Source organism: Leucoraja erinacea, chromosome 22 (assembly GCF_028641065.1).
Source record: "Leucoraja erinacea ecotype New England chromosome 22, Leri_hhj_1, whole genome shotgun sequence".
In the NCBI taxonomy this organism is placed as follows: Eukaryota; Metazoa; Chordata; class Chondrichthyes; order Rajiformes; family Rajidae; genus Leucoraja; species Leucoraja erinaceus.
Window position 1 is genome coordinate 6,472,216 of NC_073398.1, and position 17,702 is coordinate 6,489,917.

At 42.7% G+C, this 17,702-nt stretch overlaps 1 protein-coding gene across 12 annotated transcripts in view; it reads left to right on the forward strand.

Moving 5' to 3' along the window:
* The first annotated feature begins 489 nt into the window (after positions 1 to 489).
* Positions 490 to 17,702, forward strand: part of c2cd5 (C2 calcium dependent domain containing 5) — a 96,091-nt gene continuing 78,878 nt past the window's right edge. For all 12 annotated transcript variants that reach the window (XM_055652840.1, XM_055652847.1, XM_055652849.1 and 9 more), the window contains exons 1-6: positions 490 to 608; positions 2,442 to 2,528; positions 3,624 to 3,795; positions 6,058 to 6,153; positions 7,368 to 7,523; positions 9,012 to 9,213. In XM_055652840.1, coding sequence (XP_055508815.1) covers positions 519 to 608; positions 2,442 to 2,528; positions 3,624 to 3,795; positions 6,058 to 6,153; positions 7,368 to 7,523; positions 9,012 to 9,213 — 803 coding nt within the window. In that variant the 5' untranslated portion in view covers positions 490 to 518. The remainder of the gene's footprint in view (positions 609 to 2,441; positions 2,529 to 3,623; positions 3,796 to 6,057; positions 6,154 to 7,367; positions 7,524 to 9,011; positions 9,214 to 17,702) is intronic.

Consider the following 17,702-nt stretch of genomic DNA (forward strand, 5'->3'; position numbering starts at 1 on the left):
TTTTAAAATGAGAACAAATTATTGAAGGGCATGAATTAAGAATGTCCTGACGTAGAGGATGAAATACTTGCATTTCTTTATTGCATAATTTCCACCACATAATTACCTTTTAACCTACAGCAGGTTTTGAAAGTATTTTACTTAATTTTTGTTGTTTCTACTCTCAATTTTAGATAGGGTGCACAGTAATGGCACACTGACAGGCACTGTCCCTTTTGAAATAAACTATATTAGGCTCTATGCCATAATTACTGTATTGCCGCTATCAATTAATAAGACCAATCCTCCCCAACCATTCTCGATGCTAAACAATGAGTAATCAGATTTTGTTTGATGTATTTTATTATGGGATGTGGAGAATGAGCTCATTCAGCTGAATACTTTTACAAATGAAGTGCGGTTTGGTTAGCTCTAAAATTCCTATTTGAGGTTCTCGCTGTCGAAATGAAAGTAAGCGGAGATTTATGACATGGGCAGCTATGTAACTTGCCTTTTCTTTCTTTCAACAGAGAGTAACTATGCCGGGGAAGCTGAAAGTCAGGATTGTGGCTGGTCGTCACCTGCCGGTTATGGACAGGGCCAGTGACCTCACCGATGCATTTGTTGAGGTTTGTATACCTTAAGCAAAACACACTCTGATGTAACATTTACTATCTGTTGTGGGATTCTGCATTGGGTGCAAATGCAACTCACCATGCTATGAATTTGGTGACTATAATTAGATTGGGGATATCAGTGGGTGATCAGATATTGTAGAACGTACAGTGTAGCGCAACGTACATCCGAGGAGAGGCAATAAAAAGCCACAAAGAATCAGCAGAGAGAAGTGTCGCAGTTGGTAAAGACCCGCTTTCCATCCTGACCTTAGGTTTTCACTGTTTGAAGTTTGCATGGTGTGTGTGTGGGTTTCTCCTTGTAGGTTTCCTCCAGGATGCCAGTTTCCTACCACATCCCAAGTTGTGTGTGTGTGTGTGTGTGTGTGTGTGTTTGTTGGTTAATTGACCCCTGTAAATTGCCCCTAGCTAGCAGGGAGTGGACACTGAAATAGGATAACACAGAACTAGTGGGAACAGATGAGCAATGGTGTAATGGACAGGGTCGAAGGGCCTGTTTCCGTGCTGTATCTTTACACAAGTATCCAGAGCTCCATACTCACTTTTGGGCACGAAATCCACTGGTGATTTTTGAAGATGTCGGCCGCAGCACAGTCGGTACCATCTATATCCTGGTTAGTTGGTGGCTTCACATAATTTACGCTGACACTCTGCTCCGATCCCAAAGCGCTGTTGCCAAAACATTGAGCTGAAATCCGATCTAACTTCTCGGGTGGATGTGAAATTTTCCATGGCAATATTGAGAAAAGAGAACCTTGAAATTCGAACACAAGAAAATAAGCACAGGTGTAAGGCCACCATGCAGCCTCAAGCCAGCCCAGCCTTTCAATATGGTAGTGGCTGGTCTATGCTGGGCTCACCTGTGCCACTTCAACATAATGCCCAGTTCCTTGATTTTCCAAATATTTATGTATCTCCATCCTAAATGTATCTAACAATTTGGTCTCTACCATTTGCAAATAGAGAATTTCAGTGATTCATTGCCTTCTGATAGAAGGAATTTCTAAGCACCTCCATTTTAAATGATAGGCCCCCTAACTCTGCAGCTATGTCCCCTTGTTCACGACTCTTTCCCCTAGTGAAAATATCTTCACATATACTCTATTAAGCTCTCAGGATCTTATGTTTAAATTGGATCACCCCTCGATCTTCTACATTGCAAGGAATACCAACTCAAACTCTGGCTTTTCTTGATTGGACAACCCTCATCCCAAGAATGACCTTTTGTTGATTTTAAGATTCTGAAAATGATATATTAATGAGCAAGGGCCCTGTCCTGAAACCTCATCTGTCCATCCCTCCATAGATGCCGCCTGTCCTGCTAAGTTGCTCCAGCGCATAGTGTTGCTTTAAATGAAGGTTGGTTATTTCTGTTCAATGTCACCTCCTATTGCCGATTCTGCATTTATCTAGAGGCAAAATGTATGATTCGAGAGAGTTTAGTTTAAACATACAGCCTGGGAACAGGCCCTTCAGCCCACTGAAACAATGCCGATCAGCGATCACCTGTACCTTAGTTCCACCCTACACACTAGGGACAATTTACAGAAGCCAATTAACCTCCGGACCCGCACATCTTGGGAATGTTCGAGGAAACTGGGGCATCCGGAGAAAAGTTATGTGGTCACAGGGAGAACCTACAAACTTTGTACAGGCAGCACCCGTAGTCAGGATCAAACCTGGATCTCAGGTGCTGTAAGGCAGCAGTCTACTGCTGCACCACTGTGTTGCATCTGCAGCATAGATATTCATTTTGTAACTAAAGAAGAATATAAGCAGAGTTTAAAAAGGAATGGAAAATACATGTACAACTTCTCTTCCTTGCAGGTAAAGTTTGGTAATATAACATTTAAGACAGATGTGCACCACAAATCGCTCAATCCCCAATGGAATTCAGAATGGTTTAAATTTGAGGTAAGTCTTGCATTGTAGGTTTGCGGAAATATTAAATATGCATTTTGTACTTTAGTCAATGAATCAGAAATTTTAAGCTATTGGCTATAACGTTGCAGCTACTGAATTTAACAGGTGTTTCAATTTAAGGCATAACAGGTAAAGACCCGGCCCAGGTGCACATGTTATTTTGGGCTGGCTGAATTATCCAGGATTGGTGAGGCATTAGTGACATCCTGTCTAAGACCCGTTCTTGAAACTTCCTTTGTCTTTGTCAGACAGTGGCTCCCCATTCTAAGGTCAGACTGCTATTAAAACATGTGAAGAATTACAAAATAATGTTCTCCCAAAAAATTCAGTTTAAAAAAAACTTTTAACTGGTTAGAAATATATAACCAAACATTAAAGATATCCAAAAAGCCACGAATATTTTTTTTAATTGAATTTCTCCTGAAAGATAATTTATAATTGATATTGTTATAAATGTATAATTTATATTATTATAAATATAATAATTACATCATAATATATAATAAATATAATAATATATTATACAAAATAAAGATGCTTGAATACTGAAATAGAACATGAAATGCTGGAAGTATTAAGTATTCTTGTTATGGGATATAGAAAAGTACAGCACAGGACAACCCTTTCGGCCCACAATGTCTGTGCCGAATATGATGCCAAGCTAAACTATTCTCATCTGCCTGCACATGATCCACACCTCCAAACTTTGCACATCCATATGCCTTTCTAAAAAACCCTGAATGCCACTTTCATATCTGCTTCCTTCACCACCCCCGGCAGCGCATACTGGGCAACCAGCGCCCTTGTGTAAACAAAAACCTGCCCCACGCATCAACTTTAAACGTTGCCCTTTCTTGCTTGGTTCATGGGGTCCTGAGCTAAATTGTCGCCTATCTATCCCATCTACAGATGCTGCCTGACTCCCTGATTTACTACAGGCATTTTGTGCTTTATTGATAAAACAGTGTTTCTCAGTTTAACTGGTATCGCCATAGCTCATGGGCACTCCACAGGCTGTGCAACCTGTAGAAACACAGTTTCATCAGATGAATTAATGTATTTTGACGAGTGAAAATGTTCTTGCAGGTTGATGATGAAGACTTGCAAGATGAACCGCTGCAGATAACAGTACTGGACCATGATACCTACAGCGCTAACGACGCGATTGGGAAAGTATATATTGATATTGACCCTTTACTGTCCAATGAAGCCGCTGCCATTCTTTCTGGCTGGTTTCCAATCTACGACACTCTTCACGGTGAGTTCAATTTCTGATAATTAATGAGTTTCTAGCAGCTGGTAGTATGGTGTAATGGTCAGAAACGCTGGCAGTGCAAGTTAAGCACATGATTTACATATAAAGTTTTTCTGTTCATGCCTAATGTGGTAAATGTAGTCCACAAAGTAACTCGGTTGCAATTAATTGTGAACGTGGAGATGTTAATTTGTTATTTACTGTACTGCATCCACAGCATTTTAAATTGTTTTTCAATATTTTTCATGCTGATGAATTGTGGTATTTCTGAGGCTTGTGGATGGTTAAGCTGTTCAGTAAATAAAATAAAATATCTGTTCAATAGTAAAACCAACTTGGCAGTGAACACGTCAAAAAAAATTAATTTAAATGCTTGGTCAACTTTCTCTGTCGAGTTAAAGCATACATTTAATGTAATATTCCAAGATGTGAGATCCAGGATGAAGTATATTTTTGATAAAGAATAACTGCCTAAACGTTTGCCATCACATGAAACATCAGTTATAATGGAGGGACGAGGGAAAAATGGGCACTCTGGTCGTGCTGGTCTGGGCAGCTCAAGGCTTTGGGGGTGGGGTATCATAGCCCAGCATCTGATTTGAGGGAGGACAACTGTTAGGGAGGATAGACATGAGAAATGGCAGAAAGGCAATGCCCTCAAGAGATGCTGCCTGACCTGCTGAGTTACTCCAGCACTTTGTATCTTTTTTTGTAAATGGGCAAACAATTAAAATAAACATTCTGCCAATTTCTATGAAGGTGTCAACTAGTGTTTTTGCACAACATATTTTGCTTGCAGTTGGGGGGCACAGTGGTGCAGCGGTAGAGTTGCTGCCTTTCAGCGCCAGGGACCTGGGTGTGATTCTGACTACAGATACTGTCTGTATGGAGTTTGCACATTCTCCTTGTGACCACGAGGGTTTCTTCCGGGTGCTCTGGTTTCCTCCCACATTCCAAAGATGTACGGATTTGTTGGTTAATTGGCCTCTGTAAATTTTCCTTAGATTGTCTCTAGTGTGTAGGGTAGCACTAATGTGTGGGTTATCGTTGGTCGGCATGAACAATGTTCCAAAGAGGCTGTATCTCTCACCTAAACTTAACTAAACGAAAAAAGCTGCAGTGACAGATTTTTATATCGTTTCAAGGATTCCTCCTTTAACTCACTGTGATTGAAGACAGGGGTTTAGGAGATTATCGAAACGCATTCACAAGCTCTCCACGAGACATTCAAAGATAAATCTTCCCAAAACACAGTCTCTTGGTTAATAGTTTCTTTATTGTAGTAGTAAAATAGTAAGATATTCATCCAAATTTCTTCTTGTTTAAGCACGTTTTTGATCTTACTCATAGTCAAACTCGTGCATGGTCAAAAGCTGCGACCTCTCCCCCATGCTTCTTCAAACTAAACTAATTACTAGGGCATCTGCGCAAGAATGCTTGCCGCAAACACACTTCTGACCACGTAATAAATCCCACCCACATAATTACAGGCAGACAATATTTAAAGGTAACTGGTTATAGTTATAACATACTGTGTTAAGCTAAATGGCTACTACAAAAGCAAAGAGCAGATTTTAGACCATTTGATATTTTTATAACACTTTCACCTCTTTCAGAGCATTGTTATATCATGGCATTAACTTGTGCAATCCATTTGATTCAGTACGTTTCAGGAAAGTAAGGTGTTAATGTTTGTAGTATCTCTTCCTTTTAATTTTCATTAGCCTGGTTTTAATGCCATATTTTCTGTGCTAAGGTGGTATGATGTTTCATTTTGTTTCGAGATACAGTGTGGAAACAGGCCCTTTGGCCCACTGATTCCACGCTGACCATCGATCACCCGCACGCTAGTTCCATGTTAAACCACTTTCACATCCTACACACTAGTGGTCATTTACAGAAACCAATTAACCTATAAACCAGCAAGTCTTTGGATAGTGGGAAGAAACCGGAACCCCTGGCGAAATCCCACACCGTCCTAAGAAGAACGTACAAACTCCACACAGACGGCATCCGTATTCAGGATCAAACTTTGGTCTCTGTGAGGCAGCAGCTCTTCTGCTGTGCCACTGTGCTGCCCAAAAGTGTTTAAAAGTAAGATTCATGGCCTCCTTAGAATTTTTATAGCAATGGAAAAAAAAGGATAATTTTACACATGTGTCTTGGGGTTACTTGCAAAATTTGTGAACCTTTAATTCTTTGCTCAGTTGTCATTTTGTTTCGTATCCAAATCATTGACTGCATTAAAATAATTGTTCTGAACAGGTATCAGAGGAGAAATTAATGTCATGGTGAAAGTAGATCTCTTCAATGATTTGAACCGCTTCAGACAATCATCGTGTGGAGTCAAGTTTTTTTGTAGTAAGTATGTTCGCATCCACTCCCGACACACAAGGGGCAATTTACAGAGGCCAGTCAACGTAGAAACTGTCACGTCTTTGGGATGTGAGAGGGAGCAGAGCACCCGGAGGAAACCCTCACAGTCACAGGGAGAATGTACAGACAGCACCAGAGGTCAGGATTGAACCCGCATCTCTGGCATTGAGTCAGTGGCTCTACTAACTACCCACCGTACTGTCTTAATTTACGCCCATTTTCGGCACCGTGTTTACAGGGGAAGTCTATTAAAGTATGTAAACACACTGCTGGAGTTAATTCCTTGTTCTGTGAGAGTCTATATTAAAGTGAGAATTGGACTTGGATGGTAAATTTCTCACCATCTTTTTATAGCATTTCCCATGTGTGGCTCTAACTTACTGATGTGTCCATATCTCATACCAGCATTTCTCATTAACAAACAGTTAAGCTTTTTTACTGGTGGAGAAACTCAGCGGGTGCGGCAGCATCTATGGAGCGAAGGAAATAGGCAACGTTTCAGCCCAAAACGTTGCCTATTTCCTTCGCTCTATAGATGCTGCCGTACCCGCTGAGTTTCTCCAGCACTTTTGGCTACCTTCGATTTTCCAGCATCTGCAGTTCCTTCTTAAACATAAAGCTTTTTAACTAAGCATTTTGTTAATGAAAACTGGGTTGATGTGATTCAAAGCAATCTGACTACCATGCACAGCTAGCAGGGAAAGGAAATTCTAATCCAGTTCGTATGCATTCCGATCTCAACAGGACTGCAATAAATTTCTCTAAGTTATTAAACGTGATTATTGTTTGCATAGTTTCTTGACCTCATAATAAATGATTACAATGGGAGGCAATCAAGGGGCGGCACGTGGCGCAATGGTAGAGTTGCTGCCTTGCAGCGCCAGAGACCGAGGTTAGACCCAGACTGAGGGTGCTGTCTGTACGGAGTTTGTACATCCTCCCCGTGACCACATGGGTTTTGGCCGGGTGCTCTGGTTTCCTCTCACTCTCCAAAGACTTACAGGTTTGTAGGTTAATTTGGCTTCATTTAAAAATTGAAAATCTTCCTTGGTGTGTAGGATAGTGCTAGTGTACGGGGATTGCTGGTTGGCCCGGACTCAGTGGGCCAAAGGGCCTGTTTCAGCGCTGTACCTCTAAACAACATTGCTTTTGCCTCAGTCTTGCCTTGCAAATTTGATGGTGTGATTTTCTCTCAACAGCTCCGTCCATTCCTAAGTGCTACAAGGCAGTAACAATCCATGGATTTGTAGAAGAATTGGTAGTGAACGAAGATCCTGAGTACCAATGGATTGATAGAATTCGTACACCCAGAGCATCAAATGAAGCCAGGCAGCGGCTAATCTCATTGATGTCAGGTAGAAAGTCTTGCTGATTGTTGCCAATGTCTTTGTTGATGTGTGCTTGATTGTGTCGGAGCTTGTTTGATATGGCAGAATTTTGCATAGGGGATTTATGCTTCTTCTGAGAGATTAAGCCAGTTATTGATTGATTAAAAGGTACAGCATGGAAACAGGCCTCTCGGCTCGCCAAATCCATGCCGACCATGATTCGCACTGGCTCTATGGTTATTCCGTTTTCGCATCCATCCCCCAATTTACAAAGACCAATTAATCTACAAACAAGTGGTAAAAACCAGGGTCTGGAGGCTGTAAAAAAAATATATATATATACTTGCTCATCTCGCAATGTGTTACAACAAAGTATCATGCTTGAGATCAAAGCAGTATATGCTGGAAACACTCACCAGTTCAGGCCGCATCTAAAGTTTTAAATACCTTTCATCAGACCCTACCCAGTCCCTCTGCCTTCCACACCTCAGTTTTTTTTATCTCCTTTCAATTTCGCTATCTGTTTTTTTTTTAAATCTCCTTTCCGCTTTTACTGACCACTACATTGTTGCTTCTATTTTTAATCAACATACCAATTTACCAACTTTACCAAATTGACCTAATAATGGGATACCATGTTGCAGCTGTACAAAAACATTGGTTACACCGCACTTGGAGTGCCCTGGACGGTTTTGGTCGCCACACCACAGGAAGGATGTGGTAGTGATGGAGGGATTGCAGGAGAGATTTCTCATCAAAATTTGTACTCTGTGCTGCATGGATCCATGCTACTTACTTGATGATGATGATGATTATTACTTGTTGCAGTTACAGCTGTGTTTATAACAGCAAAGGTTTCAGACCTGGCCTCTTTTGTTAGGTTAGAGATTCAACATGAAAACGGTCCCTTCGGCCCACCAAGAATACGCTGACCATCGATCACCCGTTTGCACTGGTTTTACGTTATCCCACCTTCACATCCACTCCCTACACTGTTTACAGAGCCCAATTAACGTAGAAATCCACTCGTCTTTGGGATGTGGGAGGAAACCGCAGCGCCCGAAGGGTCACAGGGAGATCATGCAAACTCCACCTGAGAGGATCGAACTCGGGGCTCTCTCTCTCGCTTCATGAGGCAGCTGCTCCACCAGCTGTGCCACTGTACTGTCCTGTGGCACTTGATCAGCAACTCAATGCGTTTCACTGGATTTACATTCTGTGGAACAGTTTGTTTCATAATTAATCCTTCAAATGATTTGGCAACAGCATACTACATCAAAACGCTAGCTGCATGATACACCTGCAATGTATACTGCAAGTGTGTACTATCTCTATTACGTGCTGGCATTCAGGTGTTGTATTTTAAACACTATATATTCAGTACACTGGTGGTGTTCACTATTGCCAACCATTTCTTAAAAAATTACCTGCCTGAAATCACGTTATCATGTTTTATAGGCTGTGGTTTTCAGCATTTTCAGTCATAAAAGTAACACTATATAATTTGTTAAACAGGTGAACTGCAAAGGAAAATTGGCCTTAAGGTTCTTGAGATGGGAGGCAATGCTGTTGTAGGCTACCTGCAGTGTTTTGACTTGGAAGGCGAATCTGGGCTTGTGGTACGTGCTATTGGGACTGCATGTACGCTGGATAAACTGAGTAATGCAGCTACATCATTTCTACCTCCATGTAGCTCTCCATCCAAAGATCTGAAAGAGTAAGTACAAGGTTGCAAGTACGTGCAATCTCATTCTCCGCATTTTTTTCTTCTTCTGCTGCATGCAAGATTCATGTGCCTCTTCTTTGCACACTTCAAATATATTTGAGCATGGTTGAATACAAAGATTTATTGCAATTGTAAATCCCATTTACCCTGAGATGCAGCAAAAGCAAGACATAACATTAATGGGAGCTTTCTTGAATGATTTGTGGAAATAAAACTTAGCAACCAGAAAGCATCAATAGTCCATCAACCAATGCAATAACAGCGCTACATTTCTTAGCAAAATTTATGACTTAAACCAAATCTTTATGGTTATAAAAAGTTCTAAGAACATTAAATGCATATTTTTTATTCTTACGCTTTCCTGTTATGCCTGGTTTTGTGACGTCATGTTCCATTCCTACAAATGGTTGTCTAAGGCCGCACTTGGAGTATTGTGCGCGGATCTCAATGCCACCAAAGGAAGGATGTGATCAAGCTAAAGAGGGTGCAGAAAGGATTCATGGAGATGTTGCCTGGATTAGAGGGCTTAAATTGGAAGACGAGATTGAATCGATTGGAATAGTTTTCCCTCGATTAAAGAAGGCTGTAGGGGAACCTTTTCACACGGTGGATACATGGAACAAGCTACCAGAGGGGATGGCAGAGGCAGGTTTCATTACGAAGATAGACACAAAATGCTGGAGCAACTCAGCGGGACAGGCAGCTCTCTGGAGAGAATGAATGTGTGGCGTTTCGGGTCGAGACATTTCTTCCGTCTGAAGAAAGGTTTCATCCCGAAACGTCACCCATTCCTTCTCTCCAGATATGCTGCCTGCCCCGCTGAGTTACTCCAGCATGTCTATCTTCGGTTTAATCCAGCATCTGCAGTTCCATCCTACAGTTTTCATTACAATGTTCAAAATGCATCCTTGGACAGGTACATAGGTAGGAAAGGTGTAGAGGAAATTAGGCCAAATGCAGGCAAATGGGATTTGTCTTGCATTGGATAAAATGTTACTGCACTTATCTTTGTTGCATACGCTCAAGTAGCATGTTCCTGATATTAACTTTCACGTGATGATGGTTAAACTTTTGGCCATCGTTTTTAATGAAGGCAGGTGTCATGCTGAATATTGAGAACACGGCTAAAAGGATGCAAAATATCATCAAATGTGCTAATTGTAAAATTTCCAATTGCTTTCCTCATCTCTTGAAGGCATTATGAGATGCTTGGGTGTCATTCCATGCTCAAAACTTCATACAAAAGTAACTCTCCTGTGAATCAAGGCAGCAAATGTTTGCGACCTCCATGCAGGAGATCTTGTTTTCACATGAATGCATGCAGGCTTGCTCACTTTTGAAGTATGTTTAGGTTCATTGTGTGCCGGTGGTACAGTGAAAAGCTTTTGTCTGCGTGCTATTTAATCACATCAGATAATACTATACATCAATGCAATCATGCCAAACGCCAGTGCAGAAGTTAGAGCGATGAGAAAGATACCCGAGTCCTACTGATTCAGTGACAGTTTCTTCCCAGCTGTTATCAGGCAACTGAATCATCCTACCACCACCAGAGAGCAGTGCTGAACTACAATCTACCTCTTTGGTGAGCCTCGGGCTATCCTTTATTGGACTTTGCTGGCTTTACCTTGCTCTGTATCTATACGCTGTAAATTACTAGATTGTAATCATGTATTATCTTTCTGCTGACTGAATAGCACGCAACAAAAGCTTTTCACTGTACCTCGGCACATGTGATAATAAACTAAACTAAACTAAATGGCAGCTGGTAAGAAACTGGAGCATAGAGTCATACAGCGTGGTAACAGGCCCTTCGACCAACTTTCCCATGCCGACCAGCATGTCCCATGCAGGCCTTTGTTACCAGCTGCAGCTGGGACTGTAAAATGCATATGGACTCAGTGGACTGTTCTGTACTGATATACGGGGATAGTCTTGCTGAGCTGAATGCACCATTTGGTGTATGTGACAATAATTATAAAAGATGAAATAGCGGCACATTTGGATAGCTGTAGCAGGATCGGTCCGAGTCAGCATTGATTTACGAAGGGGAAATCGTGCTTGACTAATCTTCTGGGATTTTTTGAGGATGTAACTAGGAAAATGGACAAGGGAGAGCCAGTGGATGTAGTGTACCTGGACTTTCAGAAAGCACTTGATAAGGTCTCACACAGGAGATTAGTGGGCAAAATTAGGGCACATGGCATTGGGGGTAGGTTACCGACATGGATAGAAAATTGGTTGGCAGACAGGAAACAAAGAGTATGGATTAACGGGTTCCTTTCAGATTGGCAGGCAGGGACTAGTGGGGTACCACAAGGCTCGGTGCTGGGACCGCAGCTATTTACAATATACATTAATGATTTAGATGAAGGGATTAAAAGTAACATTAGCAAATTTGCAGATGCCACAAAGTGGCAGAGCAAACTGTGAGGGATGCTATGAGGATGCAGGGTCACTTGGACGGGTTGAGTGAGTGGGCATCTGCATGGCAGATGCAGTTTAATGTGGATAAATGTTATCCACTTTGGTTCAAAACAGGAAGGCAGATTATTATCTAAAGGGAGTCAAGTTGGGAAAAGGGGAAGTATAATGGGATCTGGAGGTCCTTGTTCATCAGTCACTGAAAGTAAGCATGCAGGTACAGCAGGCAGTGAAGAAAGCAAATGGCATGTTGGCCTTCATAACGAGGAGTAAGGTCCTTCTGTAGGAGCAAAGAGGTCCTTCTGCAGTTGTACAGGGACCTAGTTAGAACACACCTGGAGTATTGTGTGTAGTTTTGGTCTCCCAATTTGAGGAAGGACATTCTTGCTATTGAGGGAGTGTAACGTAGGTTCATCAGGTTAATTCCCAGGATGGCGGGACTGTCAAATGTTGATAGAATGGAGTGGCTGGGCTTGTATACGCTGGAATTTAGAAGCATGAGAGGGGATCTTATTAAAACATATAAGATTATTAAGGGTTTGGACACGCTAGAAGCAGGAAACATGTTCCCGATGTTTGGGGAGTCCAGAACCAGGGGCCACAGTTTAAGAATAAGGGGCAAGCCATTTAGAATGGAGATAAGGGAAAACATATTCACACAGAGAGTTGTGAGTCTGTGGAATTCTCTGCCTCAGGGCGGTGGAACCTGGTTCTCTGGATGCTTTCAAGAGGGAGCTAGACAGAGCTCTTAATGATAGCAGAATCAAGGGATATGGGGAGAAGGCAGGATTTTGGATCAGCCATGATCACATTGAATGGCGGTGCTGGCTCGAGGGGCCGAATGGCCTACTCCTGCACCTATTGCCTATTGAGAGTGTTGAAAATAATTTCTCACCATTGAACCGTAACGGTTTCAGAGAAAAACTCCAATACCTGCAATGAAGTAGTTTGGAGATTCAGGATTATAGCCAAGCTTGTGACAGGACTATTCAAGGGTCTTGCAGCAGAGGGGAAAAATCTATTCCTGAGTCTGGTAGTGCATGCTTTCAAGCCTCTATCTTCTGCCCAACCAGAGTTGGGAGAAGGGTAAATGATTGGGGACGGAAAGGTCCTTGATTATGTTAGCTACTCTCCCAAGGCAATGTGCTGCATAGATGATGGGGTACCTGGTCTGTGTGATGTGGCACAATGGCTGGCTCTTGTACAATGGGCTTGCCACATTACAGGAGAGATGTGGCGCCTTAATCGCAGATGAGGGTGCAGAAGAGTTTAACAAGGATGTTGCTCGGATCGTCAAGTTTAGAGAGTTTATTGTCATGTGTTCCAGATAGGACAATACAATTCTTGCTATATATATATATATATATATATGACCAAGTGCAGACCCGTCGGGTCTGTTCCCCCAACGTGAGGTTGTGGGGGGGGGGGGGGGGGGGGGGGGGGGGGGGGGGCATGCAGCGTCACACACACCAACTCCCCCCCCCCCCCCCCCACAGCACTCACGCTAATTATCCCCCTTGATATATTAATATTATTAATTTGCTCCTTTTACCCCATAACCACCCTATCTACTGATGCATAGACCCCAACTTGCAGTCACATCTAGGGGGGGGGGGGTGAGAGTGAGGGTAGAGAGAGAAGGGGCAGAGGCAGCAGAGACAGAAACACACAGAGAGGGGCAAGAGGGAGAGGGGGGTGGAGAGGAGGAGAAGAGGGAGGGTGGGTGAGGGGGGGAAAGGTGGGGGAGGAGGGGAGGAGAGAGGGTGAGAGTGAGGGGGGGGGGAGAGAGGGGGTGAGGTGGGGAGGGGTGAGCAGGGAAGGGGAGGATGGAGGGAAGAGGGTAGGGGGTGTGGAGGGGGGGGGGTTTAGGGGAGGGTGGGGGGAGGGGAGAGAGAGGGGGAGGGGGGGAGAGGGAGAGGGGTAAAAAAGGGGAGAGAGAGGGTGTGCTGAGAGGGGAGGTGGGGAGCAGGGAGAGGGAGGGTGGAGGGAAGGGGGTAGGGGTGTGTGTGAGGGGAGGGGGGTTTAGGGGAGGAATGGTGGAGGAGGGGAGGGGAGAGGGAAAAAGAGAAGAGAGGAGAGGAGAGGGGGGGGGGGAGTAGAGGGAGGGGGGGGGGGGGGGGGGGGGGAGGGGGGGGGGGGGGGGGGTGAGAACCTAAAAAACCTTTTAGAACCAAAAAAGACACATTCTGCAAGCATTGTAGAACCAAAAGAGACACTTTTTGCAAACATTTTAGAACCAATAGACACTTTTTGCAAACATTTTAGAACCAATAGACACATTCTGCAAGCGTTTTAGAACCACTAAGGACACTTACATTTGAGTAGACATGTGTTCAGTGTTATTCACAGCTCAGAGAAACGTGACCCTCTGCCTTCCTCCATCTTGAAGAGACTGTGAGGCACACCACTTCCTGGTTTTATAGTCCCTCCCCCCTTCCACCAGCAGGGGCAGCAGAGAGAATGGGAAATTTTGTAAAAATTAATATCTCTGTCATTTTTCATCGACGGGAACAATCCTCGGCACACATACGGCGGAGGGGGGCTCTGAGCAAGGTGGCCAAAAATGACGGCCGTAGGTGGCGGCGTTCTCTCGGAAATCGCAGCACAGGTGGCCAAAACCGGTCAAGAACAGACTTTTAGTAATATGAGATATATACACACATAAATAAACAGCTGGTCAGAGTTTGTTTGAAGTCGTGTTTCATAGTCTGATGGCTGTGGGAAAGATGCTGTTCCTGAACCTGGATGTTGCAGATTTCAGGTTGCTGTACATTCTACCTGATGGCATCGGAGAGATGAGTGGTGACGTCAGGATGATGTGGGTTCTTGATGATGTTGGCAGCCTTTTTGAGGCAGCGATTATTAGCAATAAGCGGAAGTTGGGCAAACTCTGCTTTCTCTGGAACGTCGGAAGTTGAGGGTAGACCTCACAGAAGTATATAAAATTATGAGATGCATAGATGGGATAGTCAGATCCTTTTTCACAGTGTAGAAATGTCCATAACTGGAGGACGTAGCTTTATTGTAAGTGGGAAAGTCTCAAGGAAATTTGCAAGACAAGGGTTTGTTTACATAGAGTGGTAGGTGGCTAAAATGCACTGCAATGTAGATGGTGGAAGCTGATACGATAACAATTTTTTAATACTGACATTTAGACTTGCATATGAACAGGCAGGGTATGCAGGAATATAGCCCATGTGCTGGCAGATGGGGTTAGTTTAATTTGCCATCACGTTTGACACTGATATCGTGGGTTGAAGGGCCTGCTCCTTTGCTGTGCTGTTCTATGTTTTATGACTCTTCACCAGATCTTTCCTTTCCCTGGTCAAAATTCATCGAGTTCAATTGTTGCACCTGGCTAATCTGGCCACCTTGGTAAAGTACCAGGATAAAAAATTGAACTCTTTCTGGCCTTAATATAAACCTACAGATGAGTATCAAAGCCTTCAGTTTTTCCAAATTGTATCCCAAACTATAAAAAAAATATATCCAGTAAGGGAAGCGCGTAATCTGTCAGTATAGTAAAAAAAAAAGACCCACTATAACTCGTGCAGAATTGTCATTATATTTCAGTTTCCTCTAACTCTGTGTCCTGTTTGTGAATGGCATGGTGTAGCCTTACCTGAGATCTTTATTGGTAGCTGGGAACGCGCCATTTTGATGATTCAGCACATTGTTTTAAAATGTTTTGTTTATTTTCTATTATATCTATTTAGCATGTTTCTGTGCTTTGGAGTGCACTGTTATTTTGATCTTGTATGTGTGTTTGCAAAATGATTGTGTATAATGTTAGAATTTTATTTTTGGACCTATTTGGAGTTCGGACATGGAGAATGTCTTGTTCTCAGGTACACCGTATAGCAGAAACATCACATTTTGGCTAACTGTTTACATTTGAAGTTTTTAGAAATGTTTTGAAGAGAATTGTGGTGACAGGTGGAAAGAATGATGATTGTGGAGGATGAACAGAATAAGTTTTTAATATTTTGAAAGGCTTATATAAGAATTGCACAAAGTGCCGCCGGAGTAACTCAGCAGATGAGGCAGCATCTCTGGAGAACACGGGTGGGTGACATTTCGGTCTGAGACCCTAATTAGTGCTGCCACGTTACTCCAGCACTTTGTGCCCTTTTGTGTATTAACCAGCATCTGCAGTTCCATAGAGGAACAACGTGGATAGAATGGAGAAACAGAAAATATTTATCCTCATAGACCTCTATAAAGGACTGTTTGGCAAAGGATGGCCTTTTTTTTAACTGTATAGATATAAGCAAATGGTTCTGCAAACAGTGCTGGAGGAACTCAACGGGTTGGGCAGCATCTGTGGAGGGAATGGACAGGCGACGTTACCGGCTGGGACACTTCTCCAGTGTGAAGAAAGGTCTGAACCTAAACATTACCTGGGCAGATGATGTACAAACATAGAAAGGACCATTAAAAACGTGTATGGGCCAGCGAGGGGACAGCAACATGGCAGTGAAAGAAGCTGAGTAGACCAGGCTATTTATCGTTAAATGCATGATTGGAGAAAAAAGAGGACTTTGACTCTCCTTTAACCCCCCCCTCCCCCCTCCCCACACACGAAAATGTGGTGCTCAGGCCGGGTGAGTGGCTGATCTCGACCTCATGGGGACCTCTGCACTGATCAGCGGATCAAATTGGCCCCTGCTGCCGGGGTTCTGAAACCCGGCTGGAACCAACAGATCCGTTCCCATAGCCGACTTCCGAAGATTTTGCAGGCCGCTATCTCGGCTCCTCTGTGGTCTAGGCTGACCATTCTGGTACTGTTTGACTCCTCTCTGAGGCCGTGACCCCCTGTTGATCTAGCAACATGGATAATCCGGAAAGCTCTGGAACCAAGGGTGACGGAAAGTCTGTAGTGGACCCGTATAGCTCTTTCCGTACAAAAAAACCTACATAGAACCTAATAAGTACAACAGAGGGAAAGGACAAAAAAGACATGTTGATAAAACATGAGAGTGAAAAGTGGAAGGATGTTTTGTTGAGTACAAGAATTGGCCATTTGGGTCATACATTTTATGTAGTGTTTTCAGTCGGAGCTTTCCTCTTTTCCTCAAGACAATGCTATCCTTAATTTTCCCATCTCTTTTATAATTTACACAGTAAATGATGAGCTTTCAAATTTATTGTGGGTACAATCATTCTGAACTAACATCAAACTATATTATATACAGTAAGTGTTATACATTTGAAGGATTATGCATTTGACAAGGAACAGCTGCACTGGGGTACAGTAAATTTTATGCACTGTTTGGTATGTATAATTTGTGTATGAAATGTCTAAAGATATGATTTATTGCTGCTGTCATTTATTGATTTCAAATAGATTTTAATATTTTAATACCTAATTCTAAGTAATGAAGTATTGGCTCATAACTGTTATAATTTTTGATAACGGGATTTTAGTTTTGTGCTTAATTACATAATTTTATTGTTGATTTGGTAGCTTCCTTTCCAATTAAAGAAAGCTCCCTTATGGTTTGTTCTGGACTAATGCTCTTTAGTTTTTCTTAAGGGATTATTGCCTGCTAGATAATTATGCCTAGATTTTCATGTTCATAAAATAAAGGAGCAGAATTATGCTATTCGCCCCATTGAGTCTGCTCAGCCATTCAATCACGGCTAATTCCCTCTCAACTCTCAACCCCATTCTCCGGCCTTCTCCTCATGGCCTTTACTAGTCAAGATACCCTTACTAATCAAGAAACTATCAATCTCTGCTTTAAAAATACCTAATGACTAGGTCTCCACTGCCGCCTGTGGTCATGAATTCCACAAATTCACTACCCTCTGGCTCAAGAAATAAATTCCTTCTCATCTCCATTCTAAAGGTATGCCTTTTTATTCTGAGGCTGTGCCCTCTGGTCCACGACTCTCCTGCTACTGGGAACCCCCCCCCCCCACATCCACTCTATCTAGTCCTTTCATTATGTGGTGGGTTTCAACGTTCCTTAAGCTTCCCCTTTAGTTTGTTGAAAAATAATCTAAATGAGATTTGAAGTTCAGTTATTTCATTTTAACAGTCAATTGTGTTG